The sequence below is a fragment of the Ailuropoda melanoleuca genome, chromosome 6 (genome assembly GCF_002007445.2).
Source record: "Ailuropoda melanoleuca isolate Jingjing chromosome 6, ASM200744v2, whole genome shotgun sequence".
Classification (NCBI taxonomy): Eukaryota; Metazoa; Chordata; class Mammalia; order Carnivora; family Ursidae; genus Ailuropoda; species Ailuropoda melanoleuca.
The window spans coordinates 55,592,935-55,609,805 of record NC_048223.1 but is presented as its reverse complement, the minus strand read 5'-3'; the positions used below and the strand labels follow the sequence as shown (position 1 = coordinate 55,609,805).

General features: G+C 40.3%; 1 protein-coding gene across 1 annotated transcript in view; it reads left to right on the top strand.

Annotated features, from left to right (window-relative positions):
* RYR2 (ryanodine receptor 2) overlaps window positions 1-16,871 on the top strand; it is a 445,869-nt gene that overhangs the window by 219,852 nt on the left and 209,146 nt on the right. Inside the window, 8 exon segments of the mRNA XM_034663566.1 lie at window positions 1,135-1,343; window positions 1,826-2,178; window positions 3,734-3,848; window positions 4,825-4,985; window positions 6,807-6,966; window positions 7,575-7,661; window positions 11,296-11,522; window positions 15,519-16,323. Of these exon segments, the coding sequence (XP_034519457.1) occupies window positions 1,135-1,343; window positions 1,826-2,178; window positions 3,734-3,848; window positions 4,825-4,985; window positions 6,807-6,966; window positions 7,575-7,661; window positions 11,296-11,522; window positions 15,519-16,323 (2,117 nt within the window).

Genomic DNA, 16,871 nt, shown 5'->3' with positions numbered 1-16,871 from the left:
TTCCTAGCTTTTTCTTAGGATCCACTGCTTTTTTGATCCTCTGCTCTGTAGTGTGTATTCCAATAGCAACTGTGTTTATTGTGCTGAGTACTTGAATTTCTGTGTAAAATATTCTAGAAGGAAATGAAGAGTATGTAAACATCCCTCCACATCCCCCCATACTGAAACATTTCATCTTAGCCCCTTGCTAAAAACAATTTGAATTCCAAAGAATTCAAAGAAACAATGAACAGAATTAATGTAGTTTCCCCTTTCTATTCAGTAGTGGAAAGATTTACTAATCCTGCCACACGTTAGATTAGCTGATGAAGTATTTTGGTTTTCGCCCCTATTGCTTATTGCTGTTGCTTTTGGTTTAGTTTCTTGTTTACTTTTAACTTATACTTTGATTTCGTATCATAATTATTTAGATCAGATGTGAATTGCCCTCCTTAATCTATAATGGCAGTGACGTCAAAGGGAAGAGGACAGATGGAGGAGTTTCAGTGGGATTTGTAGCAACTATTTCTGAGTATTTATTTATTTACATATGTTGTCTATACTTAGATCTAGTGTACCCCAGAAAAAAAGGGCACAATTTTCCTCAAAGATCAAAGCAGCTATAAGTGAATGAAAACTCTTAAAAATGTTGCCTTTCATCCTTTTTCCTTCAGTTATATGTGAAGAAATCTGTGGCTCAGGCTGGACTTAGTACTTGCAAGTTTCAAGTGCTTATTCTAGACTGGAAAGCAGCACACTTTGGCATTGACTTCTTTCTTACCTTCCCTCTGTGACGGAGCCCCATGCATTCCTGAACTATGAGGCGGTGGGATGGGGACGTCCTTCTGTTACTGTCCACCCTGAGATCCCTGGAGGACCAGGGGCTGCTGAGCGCTTATCTCGGTTTACAGAACTCCAGGGTGAAAGAAGGGTCTTAGCTAGGGGCCATGTTCAGTAAATTACGATCAAACCGTGGTCTTCTGACCCTTACATTTAATACTTAGCATCAGTGGTCACTTTTCTCCAAATATCGTTTTACCTTATGCCAACGTCTCTCCCAAAGACCAGAGTTCTGGAGCAGTGCTTTTGGAAATTCCATACAAACAGGCTATAATATGAATTATACTGAACATTTGATTTTTTCTTTCTTCCCAGGATTCATTCCTGTCTGTAGCCTTGGAGTGGCTCAAGTGGGCAGGATGAACTTTGGAAAAGATGTCAGCACCTTGAAATATTTCACCATCTGTGGCTTACAAGAGGGCTATGAACCGTTTGCTGTTAACACAAACAGGGATATTACCATGTGGCTAAGCAAGAGGCTTCCTCAGTTTCTCCAGGTCCCATCAAATCATGAGCATATCGAGGTTTGCTTTTTCTTTGAAATTCAGACCACTGCCAAAAACCAGGGGTGGAATGTCTTTATACATGGCAATTCCCACTTGGACAATTATTACCACTTACTTAAAAAGGTGGCACTATAGTGTTACATAATAGTGGAATCCAAGCACAGTGTTAGCTTCTGATTTTACGTACTTCATGAGTACTGATTAACTGATTAACAATAATCAATTCTCTTTTTATATAGGCAACACTAGGCTCGATCTGAATAAATATACTTGTAGCATGAATTTCCCAAACTGTCTTTTGAATTAGGAGCAGAGCTCTGAGTCTGTCTGTAACACAGTAGTACTCCCTGTGTTTAATCATGTCATTTACAAAATTATGCCACGTGTGGGCCGTGTTTGGGGTTTGAAAGACGCGATGTCTGCTTGCGATTTTTAGAATCAGGAGGTCGACAGTCGACAGTGTTGATTCACATTTGACCTCTCGCGTCTTCATTTCCTAGGTGACCAGAATAGACGGCACCATAGACAGTTCTCCATGTTTAAAGGTGACTCAGAAGTCCTTCGGTTCTCAGAACAGCAGCACGGATATCATGTTCTATCGCCTGAGCATGCCCATCGAGTGCGCAGAAGTGTTCTCCAAGACGGTGGCCGGAGGACTCCCAGGCGCTGGCCTCTTTGGGCCCAAGAATGATCTGGAGGACTATGATGCAGATTCTGACTTCGAGGTTCTAATGAAGACGGCTCATGGCCATCTGGTGCCAGATCGCGTTGACAAAGACAAGGAAGCCACAAAACCAGAGTTTAATAACCACAAAGATTACGCTCAGGAAAAGCCCTCTCGTCTGAAACAAAGGTCACTGATACATACAACAGGATTTTAAATGTGTAGTTATTATGTGGGGAAGGGTACAGTAGAGAGCAAGGGATTTCCCAGTGTCAATTTCTTTTTCCTCCTTCTCCTCCTCTACATATAAAGAGTTCAGCAGGGGACAGTAAAGCAATCCGTTTGCCATCTCGTTTGTTACCACAGACAGAATCTATCCCAAGAGTTACTTATTTAAGGCATTTCTTTATTGTGGTAATAAACACATAACAAAATTTGCCATTTTAGCCATTTTTTAAGTGTACTGTTGAGTAGCATGAAGTAGATTCACATTGTTGGGAGACAGGTCTCCAGAACTTTTTCATCTTGCAGAATTAAAACTCAGTACCCATTAACAACTCTCCTTTTCCACCTCCCTGCCAGCCTGTGGTAATCACTGTTCTATTTTTTCTTTCTATGAATTTGGCTGCTTTATAAAGTGGAATCATACTGTATTTTTTTTTCCTGTGTGTGATTGACTTAACTCACTTAGCATAATGTCCTCAAGGTTCATCCATGTTGTTGCATGTGTCAAGATTTTCTTCCTTCGTAAGGCTGGATATTGTCCCATTGAGCGTAGACACATTTTATTTACCCATCCATCCACTGGACATTTGGATTGATTCTGCCTCTTGGCTATTGTGAATAGTGCTGATGTGAACATACGTGTGCAAATTTATTTTCAACCTACTTCAAATTATTCTGCATATACACCCAGAAGTAGAATTGTTGCTAGTTCTAAGTTTTTGAGGAATCTTCATACTATTTTCCACAGCAGTTGCACCATTTTATATTCCCACCAACAGTGCACAAGGGTTCCAATTTCTCCCCATTCTTAGCAACTCTTATTGCTTTCTGATTTTTTGATAATGGTCATCCTAATGGCTGTGAAGTGATATCTCTGCTGTGGTTTTGATTTGCATTTCCCTGATACTTAACCATGTGGAATATCTTTTCATATACTTATAGGCCATTTGTAGATCATCTTTGGATAAATATCTTTTCAGGTTCCTTGCCCTTTTTTCTTAATTGGGTTATTTGCTTCTTTGTTGTTGAGTTGTAGGAGTTCTTTATATATTCTGGATATCAATCCCTTATCAGATATATAATTTACAAGTATTTTTTCCTAAGAGTTAGTTTTTAAGATATTTATGTTTATGTTCTTCATTGAAACTTAAAGAGTATTCTAAGTAGTAGTTTTTTATAGACAAGAAGGCAAGTTACTTTAACATCCTTTTTCTGCACTAAGTTGTAATTTCTCAGCCTCGGCGTGATCAACTCTCTGGGTCAGATAATTACTCGTTGTGAGAGTCTGCCCTGTTAACTGAAGGATGTTCAGTTCATCCCTGGCCCCCACCCACTAGATGTCAGTGGCACACACCCCCAACTGTGTCAACCAAAGATGTCTCCAGATAGTACCAGATGTCCTCTGGGGGGGCAAAATCACACTGGTTTTGAACCACTCTACTAAGATGATTATATGTTATGTTCCAATGAGGCGGAACATTTTAGTGTTGCTTATTCTCAGTCCTGTAATATGTTTCAGATTTTTGCTTAGAAGGACAAAGCCAGATTATAGCACAAGCCATTCTGCAAGACTCACTGAAGATGTGCTTGCAGATGATCGGGATGATTACGATTACTTGATGCAAACGTCCACGGTATGAGGTGGCAGCTTTTGCCGCTTACTCCGCTTTGTCAGTTATTATGTGTTACATTTCAAAGAGTTCATTTTTCATTCATCCTGTTTAGCCAGCTTATTTTAAAATAACTATTCAGTTATATTTTGGGGACTGAAAATTTGAAAAATATAGGTATATTCTGATATGTATTATGTACTAAGAGAACTATGTTAGGCAAAATATCCTAATGGTATGTTTAATCCTGATTTTGCTATCCCGTTTCTTGGAAGATTTTTAATTTCCACTTAATTTTTCCAAGTGCATATGATTTCCTTCATCTTAGTGATATGTCTAAAGGAAGACGATTTAAAATACTTTGTTGGAGGTTGTGTTTTGCATCTGCCATTTACAGTTTTCAAAACAACTTTTCCTAAATTGCCAAATGGGAAAAAATATGTAGTTCTACCCCTTGTAGAGTGCCCCCATGTTTGAGCTAGGTTGTCACTTATTAGTTCTGAACTATTTCAAACTGATGTTAAGGTGTTAAAATATTATGTTATCTATAGGAAAGTTGCAGCATATTCAAAGAGATGGGTGACAGGTATAAGAACTCAGCATTGATCGGTGTGCTTCTGTAAGCCTCAAGAATATGAAGCTTACCTGCCTAATTGGATTATTTTTTTTACATAAAGTTACTATATATGTACACATACATTTGTATGTATGTTATGGATGTACATAAAACATACATACGTAGGAGTATAAAAAGTCTCAAGTCACTTAGAATGTTTGCTCCGACAAACTCTTTTCTCTTTTCCCCATTATTTCTGATTTAATTTGCCTTCACTCTGTTTTAAGACCTATCTCACAGTGTCAGTTCTTTGTACCTATAACATTTGAATTAGGCCAAATGATTTTAAACAAAGAAATACACTCTTAGGCAGTTCAAAGACATTGCATATCAAAGTTTTGTTTCTTCTTACGTTGCCAACCCTTGTTTTTACTGTTTTGACAGTACTATTACTCAGTGAGAATCTTTCCTGGCCAAGAACCTGCTAACGTCTGGGTAGGCTGGATTACATCAGATTTCCATCAATATGATACAGGCTTTGACTTGGACAGAGTTCGCACAGTAACCGTTACTCTAGGAGATGAAAAGGGAAAAGTACATGAAAGGTCGGTTTTGCTCAGTTTTCTTTGTACATGAATGATATCTGATGAAAATGTTGATAAACCTAGGTATTTTTTTTTCCCCTCTTGGATTTCATGTCCAGGATAATATTGTATTGATAGGAGGAATATCATCAAACCATTAATGTCAGTGTCCTTTTTGTTACTCCTACAAACCAGTAAGAAATCTAAGTATATTAAAAGTGAAAAGCATTATAAAGTAAGAACAGTGCATCCTTTTTGTGTAATAATCATATATTCCTTCAGGTGACACTGTATGTGACTTAACAGTTTGGGTTACCCGTACTTAGCCTTTGTTTTAGGGATTAGGGATGGGTGAATGTGAGACCTCTGTGGTCTGAAATTTGTCTTGGGAATGGTTTATGTGGTGGGGAGAAGAAAGTGAAGACGATATGGGCTAGTAGTTGAGACCAGGTGGACGCGTTTGAACTCAGACTGAGGAGTAGTGGGTTCTTTCCTCAGCTTTGCCATTGACTCGCTGTGTGGCTTTGGGTAAGTCACTTACACTTTCTGTGCCATCCTTTTTCATTTGTAAGACAAAACCAAACTCAAACCAAACCTTCAAAAAAGTGAAGAAGGCTATCTTCCTTGCAGAATAAGACAAGAGAAGATCTGACCATTTGCATCTACCTTTTGTGCCCATGCATCCTCTCTGATCTGCTGTGACAGGTCTCATAGAGAAAGTCCTCCATAACCTTGCTTCTCTTCTATCCTGCACCATCATCTGTGGTGACTGGAAGCTCACTCTTCTGCCTTCAGTTGTGACACTGGAGCCCGTGAGACAGTGGGCCGAGCCAAAATCTCCAGTCCAGCGGGCTTTACATCAGTATGGGGGTCCCAAACCACCTGTCTCCAGGAATATTCTTGCAGGACACATTTGACTTTCAGAGATGGCAACAGTATAAGGAAATAACCTAACAGAGAGATGGGATACCTGAGAGAGGAGTTTAGCGTAAGAAATAGAGGGTAGTGAAGGGTGGTCAAATCTTACGGAAGGAGTGCAAAGAAACAGAGCCAACTTGATTATTCCGAAACTGACCTTATCTCAGCCTTTTTCTTTTCCTCCTACTTGCCTGCCTTTGACTTTTTTTGCTAGTTTCACAAACACATTCACTCTGTTGTGACAGAGAAAGGGAAGGAGGTCAAGCTCACATATGTTTATTACCATCTCTGGTAAAGGTTTCCATGAGGTTGAAACAAGGGTTTGTTGTTAATATCACTGATTTTATGCATATTCTAGTTAATTCTTTCTCTCATAACAGATCACCGGGAATTGTCCACAAAGGGGCATAATTTTACCCAAATTTTCAATAATGTGAATCACTGATGGCTCACATAGAGTTTGCCCAAGGACTTTGATAGTGTTTGGAAATGAATGCTTCTTGTCCCTGAACAAGTGGTTTAAAAAAACAAAAACAAAAAAACAAACCCTATGAGAATGAAAATTGCAAATTTGGATGATTATTAAGTAGTTAAACTTTTTTGAACCTCAGAAAAAGGTCCAGTTTGGTTTGAGTTTTTGGAGGGAAGGTGCAGGTCAGTTTTTACTTGGTTCCAACTTGTTGACCTGTCTCCATTAGGTGCCAAATTCAGAGACGTGTAAGACCTGATTCAGAATGTCCACGAAGTCAATGGAGTTTTGCTCAGAATCACAGAATCGGGCCCATTGTGCACCTCTCCCATTACAGCATGAGCTTGTTGCTTGCGCAGCATAATTTAGGTTTAGTTTGCAAGATATATATGCTTTCTGTCATGTCTGTGGTCGTACGAAGATGAAAATGTGTTGTTTTTTTTTTTTTAATTCAGCATCAAACGCAGCAACTGCTATATGGTGTGTGCGGGCGAGAGCATGAGCCCCGGGCAAGGACGCAACAACAATGGCCTGGAGATCGGGTGCGTGGTGGATGCCGCCAGTGGGCTGCTCACATTCACCGCCAATGGCAAGGAGCTGGGCACATACTACCAGGTCTGTGGGCAGAGATGGTGGCATGCTTCCAGAAAGAAAGCCTTTTCTCCCCATGAGAGGAAAACACGTTTTAGATCAACAAGTACATTAGGAATGAGAAGAGAACAATGGGGTGCCTGGATGGCTCAGTTGCTTAAGCCTGGAGTCTTGATTTTGGCTCAGGTCATGATCTCAAGGTTGTGGGGTCAGCCCTGGCTCAGGCTCCAAGCTCAGCAGTTAGTCTGCTTGGGATTCTCTCTCCCTCCTTCTCCCTCTGCCCCTCCTGCTTGCATGTGATCCCTCTCTCTCTTTCTCTCTCTCTCTCAAGTAAATAAATAAAATCTTAAAATAAATTAGAAGAAATGAAAACAGAAATGAGTTTAATTCTGCCCTGTTTACCTCTGTTTGAATAATAACAGTGCCTTTCAGAGGAAACAGTACATTCCTCCAAAACTGTTCATACGATAACACCAATAGTCCAAATCATTATCGAAAGAGGGTATTTATCTGAGAGAATTCGAATGTCCAGTCCCCTTCTGTAAAGTGTTCCTTAGTCGTTATAAAGAAAATGTTCTATCTTTGTGTTCCTTCATTGACTAATCTTAACCAAATTCATTTGTTTATTTAAGGTGGAACCAAGTACAAAATTATTTCCTGCAGTGTTTGCACAAGCTACAAGTCCCAATGTTTTCCAGTTTGAGTTGGGAAGAATAAAGGTAAGAAAGACTCATTGCTGATATTATATTTAGGGTCTTTCTATTAGGGAATAGCAGTTACTTCTTAAATGAATTCAGTATTTATTTTAGTACTGATATTACTTACATAAATGATCCTTTAAAAGAAAGGTAAGCCATGTTTGAAAGTTCTGTAATCTCCTTCAGGTCACTGGGGCAACGAAATTAATTAGAAAGGGTTTCTGCAATGATTTAAAGTATTTATTAATTCATTAAAATAGTTAAGAACAAAAAAGGGTTTCTCTGTGGTTATCATAAATATATTATTCAATAAAACTAGGCTTATATGGAACAAAAGTGCCAAATAACATACCGTTCAATAATCGTTGAACTCAGGTGAACTAGTAAATGGGCTTAAAGACATGAGAGTGCTACATAATGGTCAGTGCTAGACTAGGGCAGGTGTAGGTACTGCGGGAACAAATGAAGAACAAAGAGGTTGGAGGTTGGAGGGAGTGGATCAGGTAAAGCTAAAAGAAGAGGGGACATGTGGGTTGATTCCTAACTGTCGAATAAGAGATCTCAGAATACATTTAGTAGGAGAGGCCACTAGACAGAGGGCACAAGAAAGCAAAAGGATGTGAGTCAGAGTGCTGGAGGTTAAGGAATTCAATGTGACTCTAACCAAGGATGCCTTCTAGGATGTGGCTGGAGATTAATGTGGATAGAAGGGAGACTGAATCCAAGCTGGAAAGGCCTTGAATGCCATGCTAAGAAGTTGGCACCCATCATGTAGATAGCATTGATCAATTGAAAACTCGAAGCAGGGGCTGGAGTAGAATCAAACCTGTTTTGGAAAAGTATATTGGCAGTCATGCGGTGGTGGCAATGTGGAGAAGTATCTGCTCTTTCGAGAATGAGAACAGGCAGGAACAATGAGGAATTGCCGATTTGATACTGTCTGCAAGGGACAAGATGATGAGAGCCGTGGAAGTTGTAATGGAGAGAGAATGACAAATGAGAAGATGTTGTAGAGGAGAAATGAATAAAATGTGACAAATAATTGGATTGATAGGATTTGTTGCTGAATTGGATTCAAGTACTCAAGGAGAATGAAGAATCAGGGATTAATTTATTATAATCTTTTTAGTTTGGACAACTAAGGGATGCTAATACAACAAGCAGAAGAGCTTGTCGAAATGCAGGAAAAGGAACTGAATTGAATTTTGCAATTATAAATTTGAGATGCTAGGCATACATCAGGATGGATACAGTCTTGGTGACTTTGGACATGTTCCTTCAACTGTGTGAGCTCAGTTTCTGCCTTTGTAAAATGAGATTCTCAGCAGCCACAGGAAGGCAAATATAATATGGACTAAAGGAGCCCATGACTCTTATTCATTAGGAAGGCTTCCATGACCTTGCCAGAAGAATTTCAGCAAAATGATGGATGAAGCTGTATTATAGCCAATTCAGGATTGAAAATGAGAGACAGCAAATTTGGATGGTTTATTTATATACATACATATATATATATATACACACACACACACACACACAATGTATATTGTATATATGTATATATAAGTATTATATATATTTATATATATGTGTATATATATATAAATTATATATATATGTATGTATGTATGTATGTATGTATATATAATTTAACCAAGAAAGTGGGCATTTCTTAGAACTCTGACTCATATGTTGGTCTATTTGACATTTCCGCCTGAGTGTTTTACAGACATCTCAAATTAAATATGTCTAAATATGTCCAAAGTGGAAGCGTGGACCATCATTCCTCCTCCTCCTAACCTGTCTGATCTACAGTCTTCTTTCCGTCAGTTAATAGAAAACCCACTTGCTCAGGCCTACAACCTTGAGGTCATCCTTGACTTCTCTTCTTGACATACCACATCCCAGTTCCATCTGCCAGCGAATCCCCAACCTGCAACCTGTTACCATTGCCCCTTCTGATGACCACACCGATCTCCATCACCATCATTCCTCATCAGGTTCCTCCAGTAGCCTCTTAATGGGGGTCTCCTGAATTCTCCCTTGCCCATCTGTTCATCACAAAACAATCTGAGTGACTGTCACTGCTCTCAAATAGAAATCAGATTGTGCCATTCCACTGCTTGAAATCCTCTTTCCCTGAGCGTAAAAATCCGAGGTGTCATGATGGTTCTCAAGTCTAAACAGTCTGCTCTTCTATTACCTCCCTGCCTTCATCTCCTGCTGCTCTCCCCTTCTTCGCTCCAGTCCAGCCACCCTGGCCTCCAGCTCCTCCTCAGAGTTGCCAGGCAGACTTCCTCCTTGGATCCTTTGCGTTGACCATCCCTTCTGCATGGAAGTTTCTTCCACTGCATGTCCACATGGTTCTTCTTCTTTGGGTCTTTCTTTAAATGTCACCTTCTTAGTGACCCCCCCCTTCTGACTGCCCTGTTTATTACTGCTGCCTTACATTCTGGTTCCTTCATCCTGGGTCTACTCTTGAATCTGCCTTCTGACTTGGTTTATTTTAGGTCTCCAATTTAAAAAAAAAGAATGGAAGCTGGAGGAGAGGAGGGATTTTTTGCGTGTTTTGTTCATTCAGTGTCTAAAGCAGTTCTAGTCTTCCCCCCCCCCATTGGAAGAGAATAGGAAAGTAGCTTGGGGATGAGACCACCTAAACATAAGCAGTAGACAAGGCTTTACAGGAGACGAAGACAGTGAAGGTAATGGGGAAGGTGAGGTCATTGTTTCTATATGGCTCCTAAGAGGCAGGCAGAGGTGGTATCAAGGTCATAAGTGAATGAATAAGCTTTGGCACAGTAGAGACCTCTTTTTCCCTGAGACCAGACTGAAGGAGTTAGGAAGGCTGAATATGATACATATGGGAAGTGGAGGAAGGTGAAGGACAAATAAATTATGTTCCTATCTGATTAATTCTGCTTCCTTGTGTGATGGTCCTGTTTATCTGTTGAGCTGTCTCTGGTGTACCACCAGCTACTACAGCCTGATAAACCTGACAGTGAGTGGGTGAGTGGTTGAAGGAGGAGGTAGGTGATGGGACAGATGAGGAGAGAGAGCCAAGTGGATGTAACTCTTTCTGGAGTTGGGCACCAAAAGCAGCCTGAAGGCTTGCTGAGTTTCACCAAGGGCCCAGCTCGATAAAGAAGTATGAAGATTCTGGGACACCTGGGTGGCTCAGTTGGTTAAACAGTTGCCTTCGGCTCAGGTCATAATCCCAGGGTCCTGGGATTGAGTCCTGCATCTGGCTCCTTGCTCAACGGGGAGCCTGCTTCTCCCTCTGCCTGCCTCTCCCCCTGCTTGTGCTCTCTCTGCCTCTCTCTCCCTCTCTCTGACAAATAAATAAAAATTTAAAAAAAAATCTTTAAAGAAGTGTGAAGATTCTGTGTTTATACCTATTCCATTACATTCCCGGTGAGCCAGAGAGTGTATACAAAAGCAATATCCCCAAACCAGTTTTAGATAAGTTCTCTCATAATATTTTTCTCTCTTGTCCTTGCAGGAGCAATTCAATCCAAGTTCTGTTATTTCTTGTATTGACTGGACATGAAGGGTATCTTACTTCCAGGATCTCTTTCCTGTGCAGGACTGTGGTCATGACTTCACTAGCCTCATGGACTGTTATAAATGAATTCTTTTTCTCTCCCCCATTCCCTAGAATGTGATGCCTCTGTCGGCGGGATTATTCAAGAGCGAGCACAAAAACCCTGTGCCACAGTGTCCTCCACGTCTCCACGTGCAATTTCTTTCCCACGTCCTGTGGAGCAGGATGCCTAACCAGTTCTTGAAGGTAGATGTCTCTCGAATCAGTGAGCGCCAAGGCTGGCTGGTGCAGTGTTTGGATCCTCTGCAGTTCATGTCTCTTCATATCCCAGAGGAGAACAGGTCAGCCCTGCGTGCCCTTTACTGTGCAATTGGGACCCTTTGAATTACAGTTGGCCAGTGGTTTGGGGGTGTTGCTGGGGAAACAAAACGAAGCTTACAAAATATCTAATTTCTTGGGGCAATGGAGATATGATTTCACATATTCCAAGTTGAAATCTCTTTCTCAACCAATTTGTTACTGAAACAAAATTATTATACTGCCCTCGGAGGAGCCATAGGATATTGTTCCTTTCCTCTTGTTTTATCTACACTAAGAGCAGGTAAACATTCTGACAAGTACAGCTGTCTGTACTTGTCTGCAATCTGACTTAAGGCTTAGCAGCTGTGCGATGTCATTAAATATGATATTATAAGATATTGGGGCAGAATCATAGAAATCACTTAGTTCAGCCCTTTATTTGAAAGGTGTGAAAAACTGAGACTAAAAGATATTCATTAAAGAAAATTGTGAAAAGATATGGAGGGCCTTGGAAACAAGGTTGTAGGCATTCTAGGCAATGATAGTAATGATATAAAGTACAATAAATATTTGAAGATAGCTTTGCTTATGATTCTCTATTTTTCCATGCTATAGCTGAATAAATTGGAGAGATTTCATTTTAGCAGACTTATTATCAATAAAGAGCTAAGGTGCTAAGTTTTGGACCAAGATTTCCTTCCCAAAATGTCATTAGAAAGTTCAGTCACAAACTAAGTAAAAACATTGCATGAAAACAATGCAAAGGTAGACGTACTTGTTATCCTGGTGTTTTAAGTCTTTAATCTGAAAATGGTTGTAGGAACTGTGTCTGTTTTTATGTATTTAGAAATGCTTGGCCTTCTTTTACTTTTTTAACCTGTGGCTTAGAACAATAATTTATCATTTCCTCAGAAATGGAAATATGAGAGTTACCACGTGACCCATTAGGTCCACTCCTAGGTACGCACTCAAGAGAAATGAAAACATGACCACGCAAAAAATTGTACATGAACTTTCATAGGCAAAATGTGAGAACAAGCCAACTGATGCATTGATGAATAAAATGTGCAATATCCATACACTATTATTTGGCAATAAAAAGGAATGAAATACTTATACATAGTATAGAATGGATGAACCTTAAAAATACTCTACCAAGTTAAAGAAGCCAGTTACAAAAAACACATTGTAGGATTCCATTTACGTGAAAAGCCCATAACAGGTTTATCTTTAGGAAGAGAAAGTAGGTTGGTAATTACTTAGGGTGGTGGTGTCAGTGGACCTGAGGAGCGGCTGGTAATGAATATTGGGTTACTTTGGGGTAATGAGAATGTTCTAAACTTCAATTATGATTCTGTTTGCACAACTCCATTAAAATACTAAAATTACTGAATTGTGTATATTTCATGTATACACAATGTATTTTAAATAGGTAAATTTTATAGTGTGTAAATTATATCTCAGTAAAAACATTTTAAAACAAAAGAAATCCACAAAGAAAAATTAATCTGGCCAGATGAACTTTTTCATGCATAAGTACTTATTTACATATTTTTAAGTGAAATAATTACAAAGATGTATCATTCTTAATGTCATCTTTGGATGATTAGATCTTATTTTAATTTCATACTTATTTTATGTATGAAAAGTTGTACTGAAATATTGCATCTGATGATTTAAAAAAAAAAACAATAACAAAAAGAAAGGTAACATTTGGGAAGGGAGTTTTCTTTGTTAGGGAAGATACTGTACTAAGCTCATGGCCCACTGTAGGTCTGCTCCAGGCTGGGATGGGCTATGCATGTGGTCCACGTGCCTTTTTACCCTGAGACCCAAGCTGATGGGGCAGCTCCAGTCTGAGACCTAGAGTTTCCATGGCCAAGTGTGGATGTACTGGACGGTTATCAGACACTGGAGGTCTCCGAGAACTTCTTGCTTATGGCAGATGTTATGTTCACTCGGGTTTTAGTGACTCAAGCAAGTCCTATAGTCAAGCCCAAAGTAAGTAGGGCAGAGAAGATTACTCCGCATACAGGGAAGAAGGAAGAAGGAGAATATTTATAAAGGACAGTATAATCTATATCATGTGCTAAGGAGGTGTTTTATTTTATATTCAGTATCGCCCTTGTAACAGATAAAATAATTAGTTATTTCCTTTGCTATCCTCCAGTTATAGTCGTAGTTCATTAACATATGAATATTGCTACAGGAAGTTGTCATGGAAAGACAGATTAAACTGGTCAAGGTGTATGCTTTGGTTTGCCTTGACCTAAGTGTAAAGTTAGGAGATGTAGACTGTAAATCCTTCTGACTTCTCTTATTCATTCATTCCACAAGTATGTATTAGTCCCCACTGTGTCCTTGGCACTGGATAGTAAACAGTGTACAAAACAGACATTACTTTCACCTTAAAAGATTTCATGGTCCAGTAGGGAGGAGAGGTGCTCTAAAGGAGGGAACAGGGTGCTATAAAGTGCATAATGGGGAGGAACAAGTTGAAAGGTGGTAGCGACATGTAAATTGTAGAGTCCTTAGATGTTGTTTCTAGAAACTGACAATTTGAGAGTGATTGGACAGTAGAGGAAGTTGTGTTCTTCAGTAAGAACCTAGAATGCACATGTTCTGTGTTGCTACAATGAACAGGTTTTTCTATATTTGACCATTGGCCAGGCTAACAGTCTTCATGAGAGATTGGGGGGCCCAGCTAAGATGTGGGAATCATTGTCCACTATACTTTGAGGGAGAAAGCCTGCTCAATTATAGCTTCCTAAGAATTGGGTGCTAGCAGCTGGGCCCCACGGTTGTGTAGTTTCCTGGAGGCCTGGGTGGTAATCATTCACTTCGGGCTTCTAATGCATAAAACTTCTGATTCTGAGATTTGGGAGGTGCGGTCTGGAACAATTCTGCACCACCAAGCTTTCAGTGGAATACGTGTGAGCCGGGCAGCATAGATACAGTAGCTGGGCTTGGACAGGATGATAGAGTAGCTAAGGACAGTGACAGAGCTTAACAGCAAATAATCAAAAAGAATTACTCAGCACCTACTGTGTACCAGGCTAAGTGTGGGATGAATATTAATACACAAATCCTATAATAGCCCATGTTCTGATGAGTTTATATTACAGTCTCACCAAGGACACTTTCCTAGATGAATGAGTCATTCCCCTTATTGTGACTATATCAAATTTCTACTTTTAACTCTACATTATCACCCATGAGCCATCTTAATAATTTAAATAAATAGCGTAAAAAAATTAGCACCTCTAAAGGAATTATGTGCTCTTAAAATTGACTCTATTTGAAAGGAACAGCTTTACTTTAGGTATATTCTGGCCATACTTTTAAGGTTTTATGTGTTGGAAAGAAATAGTATGTGGTAGAAGCAAAATGACCTGAATTAAGAGCCCAGTGTAACCAGATTCCCACTAGAAACTTTCCCAAGTGCAATGTCACAGAGAGTGTTTGTTTCCTGAGCTGCACAGACTTGGTGGAAACCAGGGCTTCATTGGTCCACGTGTGTGGCTGTGAGGGATGTATGAGAAGGTAACTCAGGAATTAGCATTCCATTCACTTACTGCTGACTGGTCATGCTAATAACTCATGATGGGTCAGGGACACGGGCAGCATAGACTAAGGCAGAATTTTCTGGCTTCTTGAGCCAGTTTAGCCAAGTTGGAAAGGGACATTCAGGATTTTCCAAGGAGTGCTCATGTTTTGAAAGAAAGGGAGTCCCCACATTCAGAGGAGACTATATTGAAAAGAGGTGCCCCAAACCTTGGGACGATGGAAGATGAAGAAGGTCCAAGTGCTACCGGTTGGAAATTTCCAACATAAGATGTATGTGGAGGAAAACTTGTAACCTATGTAATACTGATGAAGAAAAACAAAACAAAACAAAAACCACCATGCTATCACGAAACCTGTCATAGAAAACTACTAAAGTGTCGGTTTCCGTAACTTTTTGAAATTTATGACGTACATAGATTTCTCCTCTGATTCAGAATTGTGAAAAATGTCCCATGCTTAACCTTCCACAGATCTGTCGACATACTGGAATTGACAGAGCAGGAGGAGCTGCTAAAATTCCACTATCACACTCTCCGCCTTTACTCCGCCGTCTGTGCTCTTGGCAACCACCGGGTGGCGCATGCCTTGTGCAGCCACGTGGATGAGCCTCAGCTGCTCTACGCCATCGAGAACAAGTACATGCCTGGTTTGCTGCGCGCCGGCTACTATGACCTGCTGATTGACATCCACCTTAGCTCCTACGCCACCGCCAGGCTCATGATGAACAGTGAGTTCATCGTGCCCATGACGGAGGAGACCAAGAGCATCACCCTTTTCCCTGATGAGAACAAAAAACATGGCCTCCCGGGGATTGGCCTCAGCACCTCCCTTAGGCCACGGATACAGTTTTCCTCCCCCAGTTTTGTAAGCATTAACAATGAATGTTACCAGTATAGTCCAGAGTTTCCGCTGGACATCCTCAAGGCCAAAACCATTCAGATGTTGACAGAAGCTGTTAAGGAGGGCAGCCTTCATGCCCGGGACCCCGTTGGGGGGACCACTGAGTTCCTCTTTGTACCTCTCATCAAGCTTTTCTATACTCTGCTCATCATGGGGATCTTCCACAATGAGGACTTAAAACACATCTTGCGGTTGATAGAGCCCAGTGTGTTCAAGGAAGCTGCCACTCCGGATGAGGAGACAGACGTGCTGGAGAAAGAGCCCAGCCCAGAAGATGCCAGACCAGAAGGAGCTGGCGAAGAAGAAGCCAAAGGGGGTAAGAGGCCCAAGGAAGGCCTGCTCCAGATGAAACTGCCTGAGCCAGTTAAATTGCAGGTAATCAGGAAAAATGATTTTAGTGAATTTCAGAGTCACTAACTATGAAGGTATTAATATTTACCCTTGTCTCCTTTCTCTTGGGGGTTGTACGTGTACTTCTGTGTTCCTATATAATGATAGTTTTTCATAAAATTAACCAACTTCTTGTTGTACTTTGGGATGTACCAGTTTAAATTTGTTGCATTTAGAATGGAATTCGTGAATTTTCCAATAGCATCAATTGACAATAGTTAATGATTTAGTAATTTGTATCTGTGTGTGTAGGTGTATGTGTCTACCTGCCAGCTCTTTTTCTCCTGCCTCTTCTTTAGCAATTTCTTTGTGGGAATGCCTGAAATAGAAGAACCTTGTACCCTTCCTTACCCCGCCCCCACTCTTGCCAACCGTCAAATACTTATTTACCAGTAGGTGTGCCCATTCTCACACAGCAAGGTTTTGCTTCCTGCATGTATGTTTTTAAGAAGGTAAAGCCATCACCTGTTTCTTGTGCTCATCAAGATGTCTGAAGGATCCTTTCTTAACATCTCTTAAGTTCATTAGAGTCA